Source organism: Podarcis vaucheri (assembly GCF_965113315.1).
Source record: "Podarcis vaucheri genome assembly, chromosome: 6".
Taxonomy (NCBI): domain Eukaryota; kingdom Metazoa; phylum Chordata; class Lepidosauria; order Squamata; family Lacertidae; genus Podarcis; species Podarcis vaucheri.
In genome coordinates, this window is record NC_138764.1 from 75,575,000 (window position 1) to 75,593,955 (window position 18,956).

Consider the following 18,956-nt stretch of genomic DNA (forward strand, 5'->3'; position numbering starts at 1 on the left):
TTATGAGATTATCCTATACGATCCATGCATTCTAGGTTATAAAAGTATTTCTCAACCATTTGACTTCTTTCCAGACTTCTCAATAATTGATCAGTCCTAAACAATATAATAAAAGCTTTTTCAAATTTCAGAGAAATGTATTTTTTAACAGTTTAAAGAGACTCAGTTTTGTCGGTTCTGAAAGTCTTTAACATGATTCTGAATGCTGCTGGCAATAATTAAATATGCATTTTTGAAAGAAAGCAGTTTTTGTTTTAGGCTGGGAAAATAAAGCTGTGACTTGCTGTTGTCTTTACATATATAGTTCTTTGAGAGTTATATGCGGACTGAACATGATCGTCTCTTTGGCATATGGCGGCAAGTAGTGACCTTGCACCGTTATTTTGTGGAAATGAAGACAGCAACTGACAGGTGAGGTTTTTCTGTCAGTTGAATGTGAAATCATTTGCTGAACTAAAATAGCTGATTAACAGGGGGAGGGAAACTGACTCTAGCTTTTCACGTCTTTAAATCTGTAATTTAATTTTTTTTGTCCACAGTATAGTATTATTTGTTTCTGTTTCAGGGATCTGTCTGAACTAAAGGCTGAGCAAGCAAGACTTTCTGGCTGTATACTTGTCAGTTGCTTACACTTAAGTTCTGGCACACAGCTCTTGGATACCAATAGTTTTGAAAAACTTACCCTGAGGGGACAGGCCCAACAGCAGCAACTTCATATCAGGCCCAAGAAGTTGGATATGGAAAAGGAAATATACCAGCAAGCACAAGCAATTGTGAGTTTGCATGTCAAAGGAGAATTAGCAAAGGAGGACCTTCATAACAGGTAAAGTACCTCCTTAAAAGGCCCCACTAGCTGCTGTCCTCATTTACTGTAGATTTTTTAAAGAGTCAGATGGGACATAATGACATAACAGTGCTGCTGAATCAGACCAAAGGCCTGTTGAATCTAGTATTCTCTTAAAGTGGCCACCTAGAAGCTCCTGCAGCCAATCGGAAGCTACACTTTGGTTTTCGAATGGTTCTGGGAGTTCAACAGACTCCTGGAACGGATTAAGTTCGACAGCCAAGGTACCACTGTACTAGAATCTCAGAGATCAGTCACTGATCCAGAGAAGGGATTCAACCCAGTGTGGTTTTGTCTCTAAAAAAAATATTGACCGGTGATTCTTGAGCTGGGGGTGAGGGGGGGGTGAGGAAGAGGATACAAAAGACAAAGGCTATATTTTAAGCTAGTATAGTTGATGTCAAATGAGTTGTGAAGTATAGACTAAGTGGTTTGGTGTCTGCAACTTTGGGCATGTGAAGTTGTATAGGAGTATGTGTTGCTGCACAATTTGCTTCATAACTTTTTTCCTAAGGTGGTTGGAGATTTACATTTTTTAAAAAAATGAAAGCTCAAAATCTGTGGGCCCTGCCTAGGGTCACCAGTGAAGACTTTTACAGGTGCAGGATTGGCAACCCCTGTGCTAATGTGTTAGCCACCCTGAGCCCGGCTTCGGCTGGGGAGGGCGGGATATAAATAAAAATTTATTATTATTAGTGAAAAGCCTAGTGTGCTGTAAATGCTTCTCTTCTTTTTCCAAGGGTGATAGAGTTGACTGCCTTGCTTGAACAGTCTCAAAAACAGAATGAGGAGAAGGAAAGGTCAATGAAGACTCTCAGAGACACTGTGGAGATTCTGGTATGTTTGCAACTGTTTGAAAAATAATCCAGTGGCTGTTGTGGAGAAACGTTCCTTTGTCCTATTGTAAACATGAAGAGGAACTGCTCATTCCGTATATATATCTAATAGCAGAGACTGTCAGCACTTAGAATAGAGGTGTCTAAGAGCGAGTTGTTGCGAAGGGTTGCAGTTCTCAAGTGATTCTATAGTATAGAATGCAACAACTGGAAAAAGGTTATCTGAAGTTTCTGAGGAAATCTGCTTTGCTTCTTTCTTCTGGACTTGCCTATAGACAGACTTTTTAAAAACGCATTTTCTTTGGCATCTTAGTTCTGGTTAGTGACGTAGCAGGCATTTGGAGACACTCCACTGATATGATGCTGTCATTCTGTACTCTTCTTAAACCTGTGCTCTAAAATATGAGCTATATCTGAGGGAATTGCACCTCTAGAAGAAGGTGTAAAGGTAAAGGGACCCTTGACCATTAGGTCCAGTCGCGGATGACTCTGGGGTTGCGGCGCTCATCTCGCTTTGTTGGCCGAGGGAGCCAGCGTACAGCTTCCGGGTCATGTGGCCAGCATGACTAAGCCGCTTCTGGCGAACCAGAGCAGCGCGCAGAAACGCCATTTACCTTCCCGCCGGAGCGGTACCTATTTATCTACTTGCACTTTGACATGCTTTCGAACTGCTAGGTGGGCAGTAGCTCCCTCTTAATCTCCCTTATTCTTTTTCTAGGAGGCTGATCGCTTGCGGAAAGAATATGAACAATCACTGAGCAATAATACACATGAAGAGATACTTTCACTTCAGCATGTGATAAAAGAAATAACTGAGGTAGACCTAACTGGAATCTGTCTTCATGGTTGCTTCTGTAGAATTTCCCATGTCTGTATTTAAAAACAAAATTAATGAAAGCAGATGTGGTATAAACATATGATCTAAACTTTAAACACAGGTTTTACATATTTTGCACCTGCTTGGGGCACTTCCATTTGTTCATGTATTTCAGTGTTTAAAAACTGATTTCAAAACTTTTGTGAGGACTAAGCGCTGGTAAGGCTTGACACAAATTAAGCCCTGATACTACTACTACTACTACTACTACTACTATTATTATTAGTTGATTTCCCTTGGCTGATTATGTAATCCTAGATTTTGCTGCCGCCATTTTGCTGGGTTGTATTTTGCCCCATCATCATAATTTCCCATCCTTGAAAATGCAATGGATCACTATTTTCCAGCAGAAGTGAAAGACAAATAGGTAGCGAGGTGCAGTGTTTTGATTGTACAGAACTGAGAAAGTAACGTTGGTCTTGGATTTCAGGCAGTAATCAATGAGAGTGATGCAAGGATTGGCACCCCACAGGATGAGAACTATGCTGAGCCTTGTAGCTTCTTGCAGTTGAACCCTGGTGACCCAGATAGGGCTGTCCTGCTGGTGCGTGAGGTGCTGACTAGGAGAAGCAAGGAAGTGCAGGTGAGAGAACTTCAGAGGTTCCCTTGCCAGTAAGACTATCACATCACCAGTAGTAAAACTCCACACCTCGTATAGCACTTTTCTCTGCCTTTGATGCTCTGCCTTATAAATTTCAACCTCTTCCTCTTCCTGCTAATAAGTGTTCCTAGTTGCGTCAAGCTGGTTTTGACAGTCATTTCTTTCCCAGACAGGTCTTGCATTGGTGATTTGTTCTTTCCACTTTTCTAATCACTCGCTTTCCCCATGAGCATTCTGTTTATGTCCAATCTTACAACTTTCTCTTTTTATTTTTTTATTATAATTTTAATTAAGTTTTCAGTTTTACATTTCAAAATAAGCATTTTGCAAACTTTAAAATACCCAATGATTTCCCTCCTTCTCCTTCCATGGTTCATTTTACATGTCATACATTCCTGCATATTTTACCATAACCATTTAGATCAGTTTTCTTCTTTTACATCAATCAAATATTATTTACACTGTTGAATTTATCTTAATGATGCCAGGTTTTTCAGCTGTGTACAGTTATTTTCCATTTATTCAATAAATGTTTTCTACTCTTATTTAAATATATGTTGTTCTTGCTCTCTTATTCTATATGTTAAATCTGCAAATTCTGCATATTCAATCAACTAAAGTTGCCAATCCTCTTTTGTTGGGATCTTGCTCAGTTACTATTTTTGGGCTAACAGAACATGGGCCACAGTTGTCGCATACATAAATAACCTTTTATGACACCTTGGAATTTCTGTCTGGGTTATTCTCAATAAAAAGGACTCTGGTTTTTTGGGCGGAAATAATGTTAAACATTTTTTTCAACTCATTATAAATCATTTCCCAATAAACTTTTTACCTTTTTACATGTCTACCACATATGAAAAAAGGTTCCCTCCACTTCTTTACTTTTCCAATACGTATCTGATCTTGGCCAACCTATCAGGAGTTAAACACTATCTATGGATCATTTATAAATACTTCTCTTTTAGTGAGTAACATGCAATAAATTTCAGATCATTTTCCCGAAGTTTCTCCCAGAGGTTGAAATCTATATTGTGTCCTATATCTATTGCCCATTGTGTCATTGAAATTTTAATAAGCTCGTCTTTTGTTTCCCATTCTAATAAAAATTACACATTTTAGACAGACGTTTACCCTTATTTTGTAAAAGTTCTTTTTCAGATTGTGAGCTTTGGTCCAGAAATCCATTCTTTTAATCTAATTTAAACATATTGTGTGTCTGTTGATATTGTAGCCAATCCGTAACCTGGCTCCTTAAGTTTTCCATTGGTTTCAGTTTGGGTTCCCTCCCTGTAAAATCCAGCAGTTCCCTGTAAGTCGCCCATTGTCCATCCATATTAACTCTCTTAATTGTAATTGCTTCAATGGGAGTTAGCTATAAAGGATTTTTTATTTCCAGCAGATTTTTGTATTTCTCCCAGACTCTATACAGATTCTTTCTAAGAATGTGGTTCATGAAACTCTTATAAATTTTAGCCTTCCCATACCAGATATGCATGCCAGCTAAATTTTAACCATGGCCTACTAAATCTAAAATGTCTGCATTGCCCAATACAATTCATTCTTTTAACCAATTCAAACAAGCTGCCGTAATACAATTGCAGGTCTGGCAGGGCAAAGCTTCCTCTTTCTTTTGCATCTGTCAGAATTTTTTGTTTAATTCTTGGCTTTTCTTCCTGTCATATGAATTTAGAAATATCTTTTTTTCCATTCTTTGAAGAAGCTTGGATTATTTACAATCAGATTAGATCAGAATAAAAACAGGATCCTAGGGAATATATTCATTTTAATTGGTGAAATTCTACCTAACATGGGGGAGAATGAAACTTTCTTTATCTCCAACTCTTTCTTAACCTCTTTCCAAAATTTAAATATAATTACTTTCAAATAGGTTGAATTTGGGAATTTGTCAGCCAAATTTCCAAACACTTAATTTTTTTGCTTATTTTTAAACCAGACATCCTTTCTAAAAAATTTATCGACTGCTCATCCATGTTTTTGACCAACATTTTGGTTTTATATGGGTTTATCTTGAAACCCACCACTTCTCCAAACCTTTTATTTTCTTCCAATGTTTTGGGAACACTCTCCAAAGGTTGTTCTTGTGTCAACTCCACATCGTCAGCAAATGCCCTTAATTTACAGTCTCTACATCCCACCTCAATACTTTTAATTTCTCTATTTCTCCTTACATTCTGAAGCAATATTTCTAATGTCATAATAAACAACAGTGGAAATAGGGGACAGCCTTGTTTCATTTCTTTTTCTATTTGGCATTTATCTGAAAGAATATTGTTTACTAATATATTTGCAGATTGATCAGTATAGATTGCTTTAATTCCTGCTAGGAAAGAATTACATATTTCCATTTTCTCCAGAACCTTAATCACAAAAGACCATGAAATATTGTCAAAAGCTTTCTCCACATCTAGAAAGATTAGGGCAGCCTGTTTTTCATTTCTTACTTCCAGGTAAATTGATTGCATTTCTTATATTGTCTTTCATTTGTCGGCCTGGTCTCTGTGAACTGACTCAGTGTCCTTTTCAATCTACTAGCCAAGATTGTAGCAAATAGTTTATAATCACAGTTCAAGAATGAAATTGGTCTGTAAATTTTAGTCTTTGTTAAGTCACTGTCTTGGTTTGGGATCTGGGTAATGAATGTGTGTTTCCATGAAGCTGGAACTACTGCTGTCACCAGAATTCTGTTTCTGGTGACCTCAACCTTACAACTTTCTCTGCCTGTACATAACATTCCTTCAGTCTTCAGCTGCTGCTTCTCTGTGGACTAATGCTTAACCACCTCTGTCTGTATATAATACCCCTTCAGTCTCTCACTTTCCCCCTAATCATTATATTTTGCCGCCTTTTGCAGCACCTGAGACAGCAGCTCTTGTCTAGTCAAAATTCTGTCAGCTCCCTGGAGAAGCAACAAGAGCAGCAGAAAGACCACTGTAAGTTCCTAAGCCAAAAACTTGAGCAGCTAGAAGGAGAGCAAGACACACTCATTAGCCAACTTCAGCATCTGCAGTCCATGGTGGAGACTTACCGCAGGTCAGACATGTAATGCTTTCCCCATCTTTAAAGACTTGTATTGTAAAATAGATCCATATGCTTCTCTTGGCTTGCAGTGTTCTTTCCTCTTGTCAAGTCAGTAGGTTGTCTCCAGTGCTAGTCCTACTCAGAGTAGACCCATTGTAATTAATGGGCAAAAGTGGCTTTTCCAATGGGTCTACTCCAGCAGTTAGTAGCAGTTAGCTGGATTCAGCCCAATATCTCTCTGGATTTGAAGCACCTATTTAAGTTGTAAATAAACCTTCATATGTGGTCTGTGCTCTTCAAAGTTTGCCTGGGGCAGTTTGCATCCACAGGTTGGAGAGAGACAGTACTCAAGAAGTCACTCTGCCTTTCAGATGTGATGGTGTCCTCATTTCCCTGTATTCTCCAGTAGCCCAGATAGGAAAAGGAGGATGCTCAGTCAGTAGTAGCTAAACAAGTGCAATGAAACTTTGCAGTGTATCTCTGTTTTTTGTTTTTCTCTAACTGAAGACTTTTTCTTCTCAGTGACCATATCACCCTGGATAAATCCAAGATAGAATTACAGCAACAGCTGGAAGTCTTGGAACAGGAAGTCCAGCACTTGCGCCGAAGCAATACTGAGCTACAGCTGAAAGGAGACATGGTGGATGGCCAAAAAGAAGAACAGCAGCATGAATTGGAAAGGATGCTGCGGGAGAGAGAATATATGTGAGCCTTTTGTCTTTCCCCCCCAAAGGGCAGTAAGTTTGTTGCTAGGGAAATACAGGAAAAAGAGAAGCTGGCAAGAGCATTCACAAACCCAGTTCTTACAACAATCCCTCTCCATTTTATGAAGGTTGTGGAAATTTGGAATCTTTGCACTTTCTTCACCCTCTTGTCAGGATTGTGTATGGGCTCTGCCAATTTCACTTTTAAAAATGAGCCCCTCTGGATAGAATTTGTGAAATTTGCCAAAAAAATGTATGGTGCTGTATGAGGAGTTTTATGTTAGAAAATGAAATTTGCAGCTCCGGTTAAGCTTTGGAGCTCTCATGTACTTCACTTCTTAAAATAAATAAGTGTATGTGTTCATTCAGTCAGGAAGACCGGAATGCTCTTGAAGGAAAGCATTCGTTGTTAAAGAGTGAGTTGGTAGCCATGAAAGAAGCACTGGAAAAATCTCACCTTGATGGAGAACTGGTGAAACAAGAAAAACATGAACTTGCTACAGCGCTGGAGCAGGTACAGTTATTTTCTTTTCCTAGTAATAGCCAAACACACTCTTGAATTTAAACAGGAAACTACATAGACACTCACTGTAGACAGACACTGGCATGTTCATTAAACTGCTGTAAAGTGGTGGTCAGTAAGCATAACAGTAGAGTTTACAAAAAAAAAAAAAAAAATCAAAATTCTGGTATTGTCCTGTTCTGGGCAAGAGGCTGAGCTGCAAATCCAGTTCCCACAGCAAGTTTCCATGTTTCCTGGCCACCACATGCTCCCATCTCTTTCCCCATGGTTTAGTAAAGCCTGTGAAGGACAGTTATGGAGAAACAACATTGTAGCAGCATTTGACATTAGTGCATGTATCTTGGCTATATGGCTTAAATTTATGCATCTGGGGCAATTCTTTATAACTTACCTTTGATTAATTTTGGGAGGCTAAAAACAGGAACAGTTGCAACTTTCCTTCTTCTCTCCTGCCTGGCTCCATTGCAGCCATTCTTCCACTGAAAGTCAGAACTTCTTGGACTGCATTTGATTTTGAAAAGAAAAGAAAAAAAGAGGAAGTTCAACAAATAATGTGTAATGTCTAGTTCCAGTCTAAGTAATATGGTGCTAAAGATCTCTACTCAGAAGTGTTCTGGTTGTACTAAAAAAAGAAAAATATATATATCTGGCAATTGGAACATGTTTCTGACACAAGCATGTGATCCTTGTGACTGGCTCAGAGATTTTTTTTAAAAGAACCATAAACATACACATTTGGATTGGTTTTTTCATGATCAATCAGAATAGTGGTTTTTTCATGGCATTTAAGCTACATACTCATACATTAGTAAAGTCGTTGGGTTTCTATTTAAGGAAGAAAAGGAGGCATACTGATGGAAAACCAGTGACATAATGGAAGATTAAGAGGGTATATTCTAAATAATCCAACAGATATTAATCTAGTCTTTTCCCCATTAGAACCCTCAGTGAACCCTCAGTTCCATGCCACAGGGAGGCATTGAGGATAGAAGTTATCTTAAAAAATATGTATGTATCTTAAGTTTTACTCGAGTGCTGCCATTGAAATTAATTGTTCTAAGTTAGCTATGTCCATTAATTTCAAAGGCTGTATTCTAACTGTGACTAATACAAGACACAACACATTGCCTTGAATGGCTTCAGAGAGTGAATCTTTGATCTTTGGTGAGTGGGAGGCATTTGACTTTCCTCAATGGGGAATCTGAAATATCCAGCTGTAAGCCCTGCATACTGTTTGGGCGGAGGTGTCTCCTCACCTTCAGGGACAACCTTTTAGGGAGTGCAAGAGGTTGCTGTAGGAAAGTTCATTTGGATAGCATGATAAAATATGGTTTATTGTAAGTTAACAAAGTTAGGGGCAAGTCTTATTCTGCTTTTATTGACTGGTATTTCTTTGTTTTGTGTTTTTGGGTCCACAAGGCTGAGCAGTCCTTTGCAAAGTTAACTGGTGCACACAATAAGCTAAAAGCAGAAACTGCTCACCTTCATGATGCAGTTGCAAAGATGAGTGCCCTTAATGAAGCTCTAGCATTGGACAAAGTGAGTTTGAATCAACTTCTCTTGAAGGTAAGAAGACTGTTGCAGCTGAACTATTATTATTCTGTGCAGCCTACAAAATATATTCCTTCCAGTAGCACCTTAAAGAGTTGGTCTTTAAGGTGCTACTGGAAGGATTTTTTTTATTTTGACTATGGCAGTCCAACACGGCTACCTATCTGTAACTACAAAATATATGTAAGTAATTTGCTAATATGCAGGTTGCATTTTTAGCAGTTCGAAAGCACGTCAAAGTGCAAGTAGATAAATAGGTACCGCTCCAGTGGGAAGGTAAACGGCGTTTCCGTGCGCTGTTCTGGTTCACCAGAAGCGGCTTAGTCATGCTGGCCACATGACCCGGAAGCTGTTTGTGGACAAACGCCAGCTCCCTCGGCCAATAAAGCGAGATGACTGGACTTACGACTGGACTTAATGGTCAGTGGTCCCTTTACCTTTACCTAGGTTGCATTTTATTCAGAACGGGGGAAAGGAAGCCTGCTGTTTAAAAAAAAATTTAATAAATTTTGAATAGAGAAACAATCATACAATCAATTACAGTTCCCCCCATAACAACCCCAACTATGTCCAGCTTTATTAGTAGTAATAAACTGAAACATAAATTCAATAGCTGTCAATTTAAAAAATGTTGTTCCACAAGTTCCCATGGCCTATACACATGTTTTTTCTTCATTGCAAATGAAGTAAAAGTGGACCACATTTTGTAAAACTTTTGTAGATTCTTGTGTTGTCTTCTTTCTTGTACTTTATCTCTCAACCTTCCCATCAAGATAAAGGCCCAAACAATAAGCATACCAAATTTCATATGTTTGCATTCCATATCCTCCAGTGCCTTGCAAGAGCAAGAAGTGCTGCAGTTATAATATGCATAATTAAGTCTCTGTATCAAGGATAATTTGCTTCAGCTGCAGATATTGAAATAGTGCCATTTTCACATCTAATCAATTTAAAAGTAATTTGTTCCATTTCCTAAAATACCGTTAACTAGAAGTTTTTAATCTGTGGCATTTTCACCACATGTGTATAAATGTTTCTTTATCCCCACAGTTTCTCCAACATTATAGAAAGGTATTTTTGCATATTTTACTTAGTAACATGGAGTGCTGGTACCATCTGTGGGTTAGCTTTAAGATGTTTTCTCGTACACGAGCAGAATTAGCTCAAAAAGGAAATATTTTCTCACATTCTTTCCCATAAAACATAATAAATTTCTTTTAAGTCTTTCCCATCTAGTCTTCAAATTGGAAGATTTTGATGTTTAAAAATTAACGATAGATATATAAGCTATAAAACATTTTAAAACAAGGTTAATGAATTTGTCCCTTGTTTGCAAATTTCTGTGATACTGATGAAGTGAATGACTTGAGCGTTTACCATCCAATTGTGGGAGAAGTTTGTTGTATAGCTTTTCCAGACAAAGGGGTACCTTTGGTCTTTATGCCAGAATATGCCCATTGAAGGCTGCTCTTTTATCAGTTGCTTCCATTTCCTTAAATGTAGATGGAGCAGGAAAAACAGGCACTTCTGGACAAAGTTGATCACCTGGAAAGACTAAGGACCTCTTCACAGAAACAGCTCAACCAGATGGCGAGAACAAATGAGGAACTAAGTGCAGACAAGACTCGGTTACAGCAGTTGCTACACAAGGCTGAGGGAATGCAGGAAAGTTTACAGGAAGAGTTAAAAGTACTGAGAGATGAACAGAAAGAGACTTGTGAGAAGCTGAGCCAGGTGAGTGTTAGCAGCAGACTTGAGTTATCCTGCATGGACATTGGGCAGCAGCAGTGTTGTGCTTCTGAAGTTGGGTTCAGTTAGATCAGTGTTTCCCAACCACTGTTCCGCGGCACACTAGTGTGCCGCGAGATGTTGCCTGGTGTGCCACGGGAAAAATTAAAAAATTCGAAAGATTTTTTTTTAAAAAAGTCAAATTTTCGATTGGGGCGCCGTCACTAGATGACCCCTGGGGTTCCCTCCCTCCCTCCCGCTCTGCGCCTCCCTCCTCCTCCGGGGAGGCCCTTCCTGGCTCTCGGCCAAGGCTTGGCGGCTGCCACTCACTCGCTCGCTCGCCCACCCGTCCCTCCATCCCTGCACCCGGCCTCTCCCCCTCCGTCCCCGGCGCGGGGGCTGCCGGGATCCGTAGTCCCCTCGCCCTTGGGCTCCGCGCCCGCGTGGGGTGCGCAAACTACGTTTCCCAGCGTGGCCTGGCTCTTCTCCCGGCCATGGAATGAGCGCGGCGGCGGCGGCCGGGCAGGCAGGGGCTCTTCCGTGCAGACCCCGGGTGGCAGGATGGAGCCCGGGGATCCCCGCGGAGGCGGAGCGGCGGAGGCGGAGGCTGCCCCCCAGGTAGGGCTGCGTCGGGGGGGGTGTTTATTTTTGCAATGCTGCATCCGCGCCGGAGGGGACGCATCGGACCGCGGGGAGACCCCTTGGCGGGCGTGCAAGGCAATGCATGCGTGCAGGCGTTGCATGGAGTGCAGTGCAATGCAATGGCAACGCGGCGCCCTGCATGCATGCATGCAACTTCCACCGGCGCTCCGGACTTGGCAGGTGAGGGGGGTCCCCAGTGGGCGGCAGAGAGAGCCGGGAGGGCGAAGGGGAGCCGGGGGGGAGCAGCGCTGCTCCCCGAGCCCGGGGGGAAACTTCGGCGTCGTTGCGCCGGGTGTTGGAAGCGGAGGCTGGCGGGGGCCCCTCACCTGCAAAACCTGGTCGCCTCTCATATATTTCGTGCAATGCATTCATCGCCCGCTTTCTCCTCCAAGGAGCTCCCGGGGGCGCGCGTGGTTCTCCCCGTGTTATCCTCGCAACAACAGCCCTACGAGGTGGGTCAGGCGAGTGGCCCAAGGGAGCACCCAGGGATTGTCCTGGCCAGGTGGGGTGATTTGAACCCTGCTCTCTGCCCGGTCTTCGTCCTCATTTAGCCCCCACATGTGCATGACTGTGCATGACTGAGGTTTCCCCCCCTCGTCTTGGCTATGGTGTGAGTCTGTGCTGTTAATTAATGGGGTTCTGCCTTCGGAGGAGATGAGCCAGCCCTCAAGGAGGTGATTATGTAATTTGCTAGCAATTCATGTCCCTCCCGGCGTGACGCTGCGCGCTGACGTCACGGGGCTGTAATGGTGGTGTGCCTCGAGATTTTTTTCATGAAACAAGTGTGCCTTTGCCCAAAAAAGGTTGGGAAACACTGAGTTAGATTATGGAATTCTGCTTGAACAGTGAATAGCTCAGTTAGTTTGAAGGTGGTGCTGATAACACCAAGGTTGCAGGTTTAATCTCCATATGTGACAGCTGCATATTCCTGCATTGCAGGGGGTTGGACTAGATGATTCCAACTCTACAATTCTATGATTCTAGGAATCTTTTCAGTAGCTAGTGCTGCTCATCACAAAGTTCATTTTACTATTCTTGCATAAGACAATCTTTTCAATCTTATTTGTACTCCATAAGTGTTTCTGGGTAAAGTATGTTTTGCAGCCATTGTAACACTCATCTAGATTTTCTTCTTTTCCAATACACATTCTTTCTAAAATCTGGCCACCGGTGAAGTGTCACAGTAAAACATTAAGTGCGGTGGCCTTCAGGCAATTATATATTTTGTACTTTGGTTCTCTCCTGTGTATAGATAATCAAACTTCTCCATAGCAGTCCATCTGTAACAGATCCATTTTTCTTTGTAATGTGCAGTTAGGCAGGTCCATCTCTTCTGTGAGAACAATTTTCTATCCTTCAAAAGAAGCTATAGATCTATTTCTTTTTACAGTGCATTATTGCTTAAAGTGACAGAGCTTTGCCTTTTGCTATAAATTGATTTTCTTTCTCCTTCATAGGCTCATCACCAGCATGAGACATCTAGTGCTGATTTGGAGCATGCACATCAGGAGTCAAGTCGTCTTGGAGAGGTGCTGGCCAAGACGTCCAAAGAAAAGGAATCATTAATGCGTGAGAAAGCCGCATTGGAAGTACGACTAGGGGCTGTTGAACGAGAGAGATGGAGTTTTTCAGAGCAAGTGGCAGAGTACAGGTAAGAGGCTGACGAATGGAAGAACCTTGCCTATTTGAATAATTATTTAATGCAATCATTGTAGCTCTGGATTCTGAGAGATGACTTTCCATCAGAGGACTATGCAGCTTTTTGTGTCTTGGCTGTTCAACCATGTGGCAGAAGTAGTTCCACATGTGCAGAAAGAAATTCAACAAATGCACAACAGGAAAAATGTTTAAGTCAAGCCCAAGTTTGAAATCCTGTACACAGTTTGACAGGTCTGTTTTCCATAAAGCTGCAAAACTTACACTTAATAGTATTTCTGTTCTTCCAGGCATTGTTTCTTGTATCAGCATGACAAATGGCCTGTGATTGTTGTCCTTATTGTCTGTATATTTAGAGGCTGACTGGTGCACTGCTACAAATGAATGACCTCCTTTTGTTCATAGTGTTTCCAGGGTACTCAAACTGGCTTTGCTGGGATTACATTTATCATGTCATGAGCAAGAGATTAAAGTCCCACAAATTCTGTATATGTAATTTGTAGATCAGCGAAGGATCTTCTGGAATCAAGTCTCCTTCAAGCTCAGCTGCAGGTGTCTGACCTGGAAGTTACCAAGGGTCAACTGGAAATGAAAATCCAGGCAATCAACCAGGCCAAAGAAGTGATACAGGGTAAGATGTTTTCAAAGGCTTCCAGCAAAAGGTAATATCAACAGAGCACCCTCCTTTCATGTGATAAAAGGCCAGTGGTCAAACAAGCTGTTATGCCTCATACATTCTGACTCCTGCTCTTTGTTTATTCTTACAGGAGAGGTGAGATGCCTTTGCACTGAACTGGAAGCTGAAAAGTCAAAATTTAAGCAAGAAAAGGAAGAAAAAGCACAACAGCTCTTGCAGGCCGAGCAGAAGTACCAAGAAATGCTTGACCACTGTCAAATTGTACATAAGGAGGAAGTTAATACACTACGTCAAGAGTTGGTAAGCAACCATATGGTCACCTCTTTAATTCATGATATATATATATATTTTGGGGGTAGGAAATTGAGCAGAAGATAGAATTAATAAAGTGGCTCAAAATGCCAGATGATTACCAAGACTTACTTTTCCATTCAACTGTTATGCCTTGTACTAATTAAACTATTAGTCTTTTAAACTACCTTGCTTTGGATGGGTTGTTTTCAGCATAATGCTAAGGTGAATTGTTTGTCAGCTCAAGGATTTCTCTGTGCACAATCAAGTGCTCCCCCCTCTCCTCCCTCTGTGCACTCTCTAAATCTATTCTGCGAACCCCCAACACTCTGGAGTAGAATTGGTGTGGGACAGATGCAGGGGGAAGAAAGGTGGGGAAGCCAGGTTTTGATGGACACAGAAATAAGAATCTTACCTTAGATTGCCAGGAATTTCCCGTTGCAGCAAACCTTAGCAGAGGGTGCAGAGAGGTGTTTTGTACACATAATGGTCCAGTGTCTTGATCTCTAAACTCTGGTTCTCTTATACATCTGCATCAGGATGCTCTCTCTGCCTTAGCTGATAAAATATTAGTGATATAATGCTATTAAAGTGTGTGAAGAGCTCTGAATACCTGACATGCACATAGGCTATGTTGTAGTGAATGGAGGGATGGGGTGGATAGCTTCCTTATACTATCCACTACATCGTAGTTAGTGTTATGGCTATAATAGTATGCTGCCTTGTTAAATGGATCTGGAGTAGTTGTGAGTGTGCATTTGTGCCTCCAGTTGCATGATATGTCACGTCTAAAACGTTGCCCAAAATTTTTAATCTTTGTTGTTGTTTTTTACTTCTAGTGCGTTTTTCAATATAAAACAAATTCATGAGGTGCTTGTATTATTGTTGCATATAATTTTTACTTTAGTCTAAAATCTCCCAGTCTTCTGGCATTGATCAGTTCAGGAAAAATCTGTGCCTGGCAACCTTGTGGTACAACTAATTTGGCTTCCGCTACATCCAACCTTACACAGGCACCTAGCTATTTTGTATTCTAGCTTTCCTCAACACCAAACATATAACAGCAGCAGAAAATGGAGAAAATATTCTGTTGCAACAAAGTCCCTAACATCTCTCCACACCCATCTATTGCAATGTTACTCATGACTCTTTCATATTAGCTAGGCTTGGAAAGCACCAAGTAACATTTGGAAACTGGAAAAAGCATGATATTACTTAATCCATTCCATGTTCCCCACCTCATACACACACATAAAAGGCACAAAATGCTGCCAAGAAGAGCTCACAGTGCCTCTGGCATAGCTTATGCCACATCCAGTGGTTAGGAGAACAGCAGCTGATGTCTGCAGCCACAAGCACCAAATTTCCCAGTCTTTGAAACCCCTAGGAGCTCAAGCAGATCCTGTTTGTAAACAGTCACCCTTTTGGCATGGCCGCACAGAGAAAGGAGGACTGGCATTCCAGTTGAACAGTCTGCCAGTTCCATAGGCCAGTGACTAATAGGAAACCTTCATTTAGTACCCATAGGTGATAATTATTACTCTCAGAGCAAAGTGTGATAAATATCCTTCCCAGAAGCAAAACCCATAACACTATACACAGCATCTGCTAAGGTAAGTAGTAAACGTTACATCAGTGGCTAGAAGCGAGACTGTTTTTTCCTTTCTTTTTGTTCATTTATTGGAATTGGCTGAAATGCTTCCAGGAAGGTGAACGAGAACGCCACCGTTTAGAACTGGAGCAGGTGTTGGAGCGCATAGTCAAGGGAAAGGAAGAGAGTGAAAGTGTCTATGAGAGGAAGCTGCTGGAACTACAACAGGAGGTCGTTGCTGTAAAAACACATATGGAAGACGAGCTCATTAAGGCTGAAAATGCCAAGCAAGAGGTAAAGTTTGATAGGTGCTTTTGACCTAGAGACATCCCCCCACTCCTGCCTTTCTCTTTTGGAACCTTGTGATGGAATGGTATCTGCAGGAAGCTGTCTCCCGCAGAGCATAGTGATTGGATTTTGTATATAAGGGATGAGACGATCTTTTAGGTATCCTAAAAGCATGGGTGTCGTCAGGTTTTATGTTGGGGAGGCAGGCTTTATGTTGGGGGATAACCTCAGATAGTTAAGTATTTTTTATTGATTTACTTGTTAGAGGGAGGCAACTGCTCCCCTTAGCTATGTCCATGCCTAAAGGTATTATATGGATTGCTTAGGTGTTGTATGAGAAATGATGTATTTTAGGTATTATGTGAGAAGGAAAAAATCTTTTCTCTATCCACTTATACTGCACCATGCATAATTTTATGCATCTGTAGCATGTCATCATTATTCACCTTTTCTCTAACTAAAAAGCCCCCATTTTCTGTAATCTTTCCTCCCAGGGGACCTGCTCCAATCTTTTGATCAGTTAGGAGTTCAGCTGGAATGGTTTAAATTCTCTGCTTGCTAATATCTAGGTGCTGCTAGAAAAAGAGAATGAGAAGAAATCATTACAAGAGCTTCACCTCCAAACAAAACAGGAACTCACTAGTACTTGCCAGCAGCTAGATTATCTCCGTCAGGAAAGAAAGAAGAACCAAGAGAGGGAGCAGGTAGGAGTAGACCAGAGCAGAAAAGCTTATGACATCTACCAAGAATCCAGCAGAAAGCTATGACGCAAATATGAAATAAAGCATATTAACATGATAGAAAGTTGGCTCAATGAATGGATAGTTTAGACCAATTACATGGTGTGTGAAAGGTTTTCCTAGGACTATGTGCATAGAATTGATTTCAGAACTCTTGCCCAACCCAACCACATTTGATAATGCTTCATTTTTGAAGAACTGCTTGTTGAATGCCTGTTAATTAAGGTTCAGACAGTTCCTGCATTTTTCCAAAGTTGTGACATGTGATAGAACCAAAAGCAAGGAGATGGGTTCTAATTCTAATGCAAAATTGCATCTTATTAGCACCTATCAAATTTTGGCTTACGTTTGGTAACTAAGGCATTTATGAAATCCTTACACAAAAGTTTATCCAAATGGTTTTAGACAAAACCATAAATGAAGCTACTTGCAGCTTTTTCTTGTTCTGCCCTCCATTTTTCCAGTATAATTTGAGTAAGATATATCCAAAATCCGCCACCTTGTTCTTTTTTTAGAGTTCATTTTGATGTCAGTGCAAAGATTTTATCTTTGATTGCATGCTCCTCATGAACCCCATTTCTCTTTGTAGAATATAATCCTTAATTATGCCCTACATTTCCCCTAGATACTTGGTATGATTTTTAATATGCTATATTGAAATTTGCATTTTATGTCTGATTCATAATTGTTCATCTTCTTACTGTCATTTATTGATTTTTGACTGAAGTATTAAGTCTTCATCCCACAAGATTTGTGGTCTGACTGGTGTGAGATGTAGATCATTTTATCTTGTGCAGCAGTTGCTGTACATGTATTATAATTGCACATTATAAAATAGTTCTCAAACCTGAACCTTGGAAAATAACTCAACTTTTTTGGCCGGGTGGGGAGTGCAGGATACTTTGCAAGGTTTGGAAGCTAAGCTGAAGGAGGCCCAAAGTACTATAGAAGCACTAGAAAAGAAGTACAAGGAGGAGCTCAAGTCTCTCAAAGAAGAAATCAACTTTCTCTGTAAACAACGAGACTCTTTGCAAAGTCAGGTGATTTTACTTAAAACTATGTTCTAAGCATTTCGTTCAGTGCCAAATATGTGGTTTTTCACAAGCTGCTTCAACAAGTAGAAATGGAAATCTCTTTGTGGGGTAAAACTAAGTTATGGGAACCTTTCCCAAACCATCGTGGAAAATTACTTGAAGTACTAGGGAAACCAAAAAGCCATTATTTGAAACAGTTTTGGAAAAATTTTGATGCAATACTCCAAGAAAAGCTATGTGTTTGGTTCTGTATAAGAAGTCATAGGCATGCTAAAAATGTATTCTGTTTCTTTCATGTTACTCAAATGGGGCAATGTCTCTATCATGCTTATAAAAAAGTCTGGCTTGATTTATGAAGCAAATAAAAAACTGCATTCTGTTAAAGTGGATGTTTGAATTGACATGAAACTCTGTTTCTTGAAATAAGATGCTTGTATCTATATTATCTCCTCATGTGTACTAAAATAAGTGGATACTGTAACTGCTGCATCTTTGCTGTTCTCCTGTCTATTTCCAGGTGCAAGAGTTGCAGTCACAACTACTGACAGAAAAAGATTCTTGCCGTTTGATTAGCCAGGAGGCTCAGCAGCATTTAAGTGACATACAAGAGTTGTCCAGACAGAAAGCATTGGAAGTTGCACACCTCCAGAAGATGATGGAAGCAGAAAGAAAACTTCGAGAAGAGAGAGAACATCAAAACATGGAGCTGCAGAATCAGAAAGAAGAGATGGAGCACAGAACCACAGAACTGCATAATATGCTGCAAAGTCAATGGGAGGAAGAACAGCATCTGAACAGAGAGCTGCAAAGCAAGCAGGAAGAAATTGAGCACCAACGTGCCACAGTTCAGGCCCTGGAGAGGGAGCAGAGCCAGTGGGAGAAGGCAAAGCGCCAGAGTTCAGAGCAGCATTCTGCACTCCAGAGGCAGTGGGAGGAGGCAAAATGTCAAAATAAGCAACTGCAAAATCAGAACATAGAGCTGCGGCACCAAAAAGAGGAGGTAGAACGTCAGAATGCGCAGCTGAAGGCTGTGCTCCAGAGACAGCAGGAGGAAGTGGAACATGAGAGTGTGGTGCGTCAGAACCGTTGGGAGGAGGCAGAACAACGTTATTTAGAGTTGCAGAGTTGGAAAGAGAAAGTTGAACATCAGAATTCAGATTTGCAGGCCCTTCTCCATACCCGGCAAGAGGAGTTGCAATGTCGGACCATGGAGCTGCAGGCAAAGCAGGAGGAGATGGAACAGCAGAGCACTGCTCTACAGAAGATGAAGAAGGAACGGACTCAGTGGGAGGAAATTGAACGTCAGAATTCAGATCTTAAAGTAGCATTGCATGCTTTGGAGCAGAAACACACCAGGTGAGCCCAACTTTC

The 18,956-nt window shown here is 40.9% G+C and overlaps 1 protein-coding gene across 8 annotated transcripts in view; it reads left to right on the forward strand.

Moving 5' to 3' along the window:
- The window catches only part of CEP250 (centrosomal protein 250), a 137,028-nt gene that overhangs the window by 105,323 nt on the left and 12,749 nt on the right, over positions 1–18,956 (forward strand). For 7 of the 8 annotated variants that reach the window (XM_082227473.1, XM_082227467.1, XM_082227469.1 and 4 more), the window contains 17 exons: positions 305–411; positions 566–823; positions 1,585–1,681; positions 2,399–2,497; positions 2,988–3,140; positions 6,034–6,212; positions 6,723–6,905; positions 7,274–7,418; positions 8,847–8,993; positions 10,482–10,712; positions 12,806–12,999; positions 13,508–13,635; positions 13,772–13,941; positions 15,638–15,817; positions 16,381–16,515; positions 17,448–17,591; positions 18,103–18,941. In XM_082227473.1, the coding sequence (XP_082083599.1) occupies positions 305–411; positions 566–823; positions 1,585–1,681; positions 2,399–2,497; positions 2,988–3,140; positions 6,034–6,212; positions 6,723–6,905; positions 7,274–7,418; positions 8,847–8,993; positions 10,482–10,712; positions 12,806–12,999; positions 13,508–13,635; positions 13,772–13,941; positions 15,638–15,817; positions 16,381–16,515; positions 17,448–17,591; positions 18,103–18,941 (3,389 nt within the window). The remainder of the gene's footprint in view (positions 1–304; positions 412–565; positions 824–1,584; positions 1,682–2,398; positions 2,498–2,987; positions 3,141–6,033; positions 6,213–6,722; positions 6,906–7,273; positions 7,419–8,846; positions 8,994–10,481; positions 10,713–12,805; positions 13,000–13,507; positions 13,636–13,771; positions 13,942–15,637; positions 15,818–16,380; positions 16,516–17,447; positions 17,592–18,102; positions 18,942–18,956) is intronic. The other variant, XM_082227474.1, reaches the window with a different exon arrangement.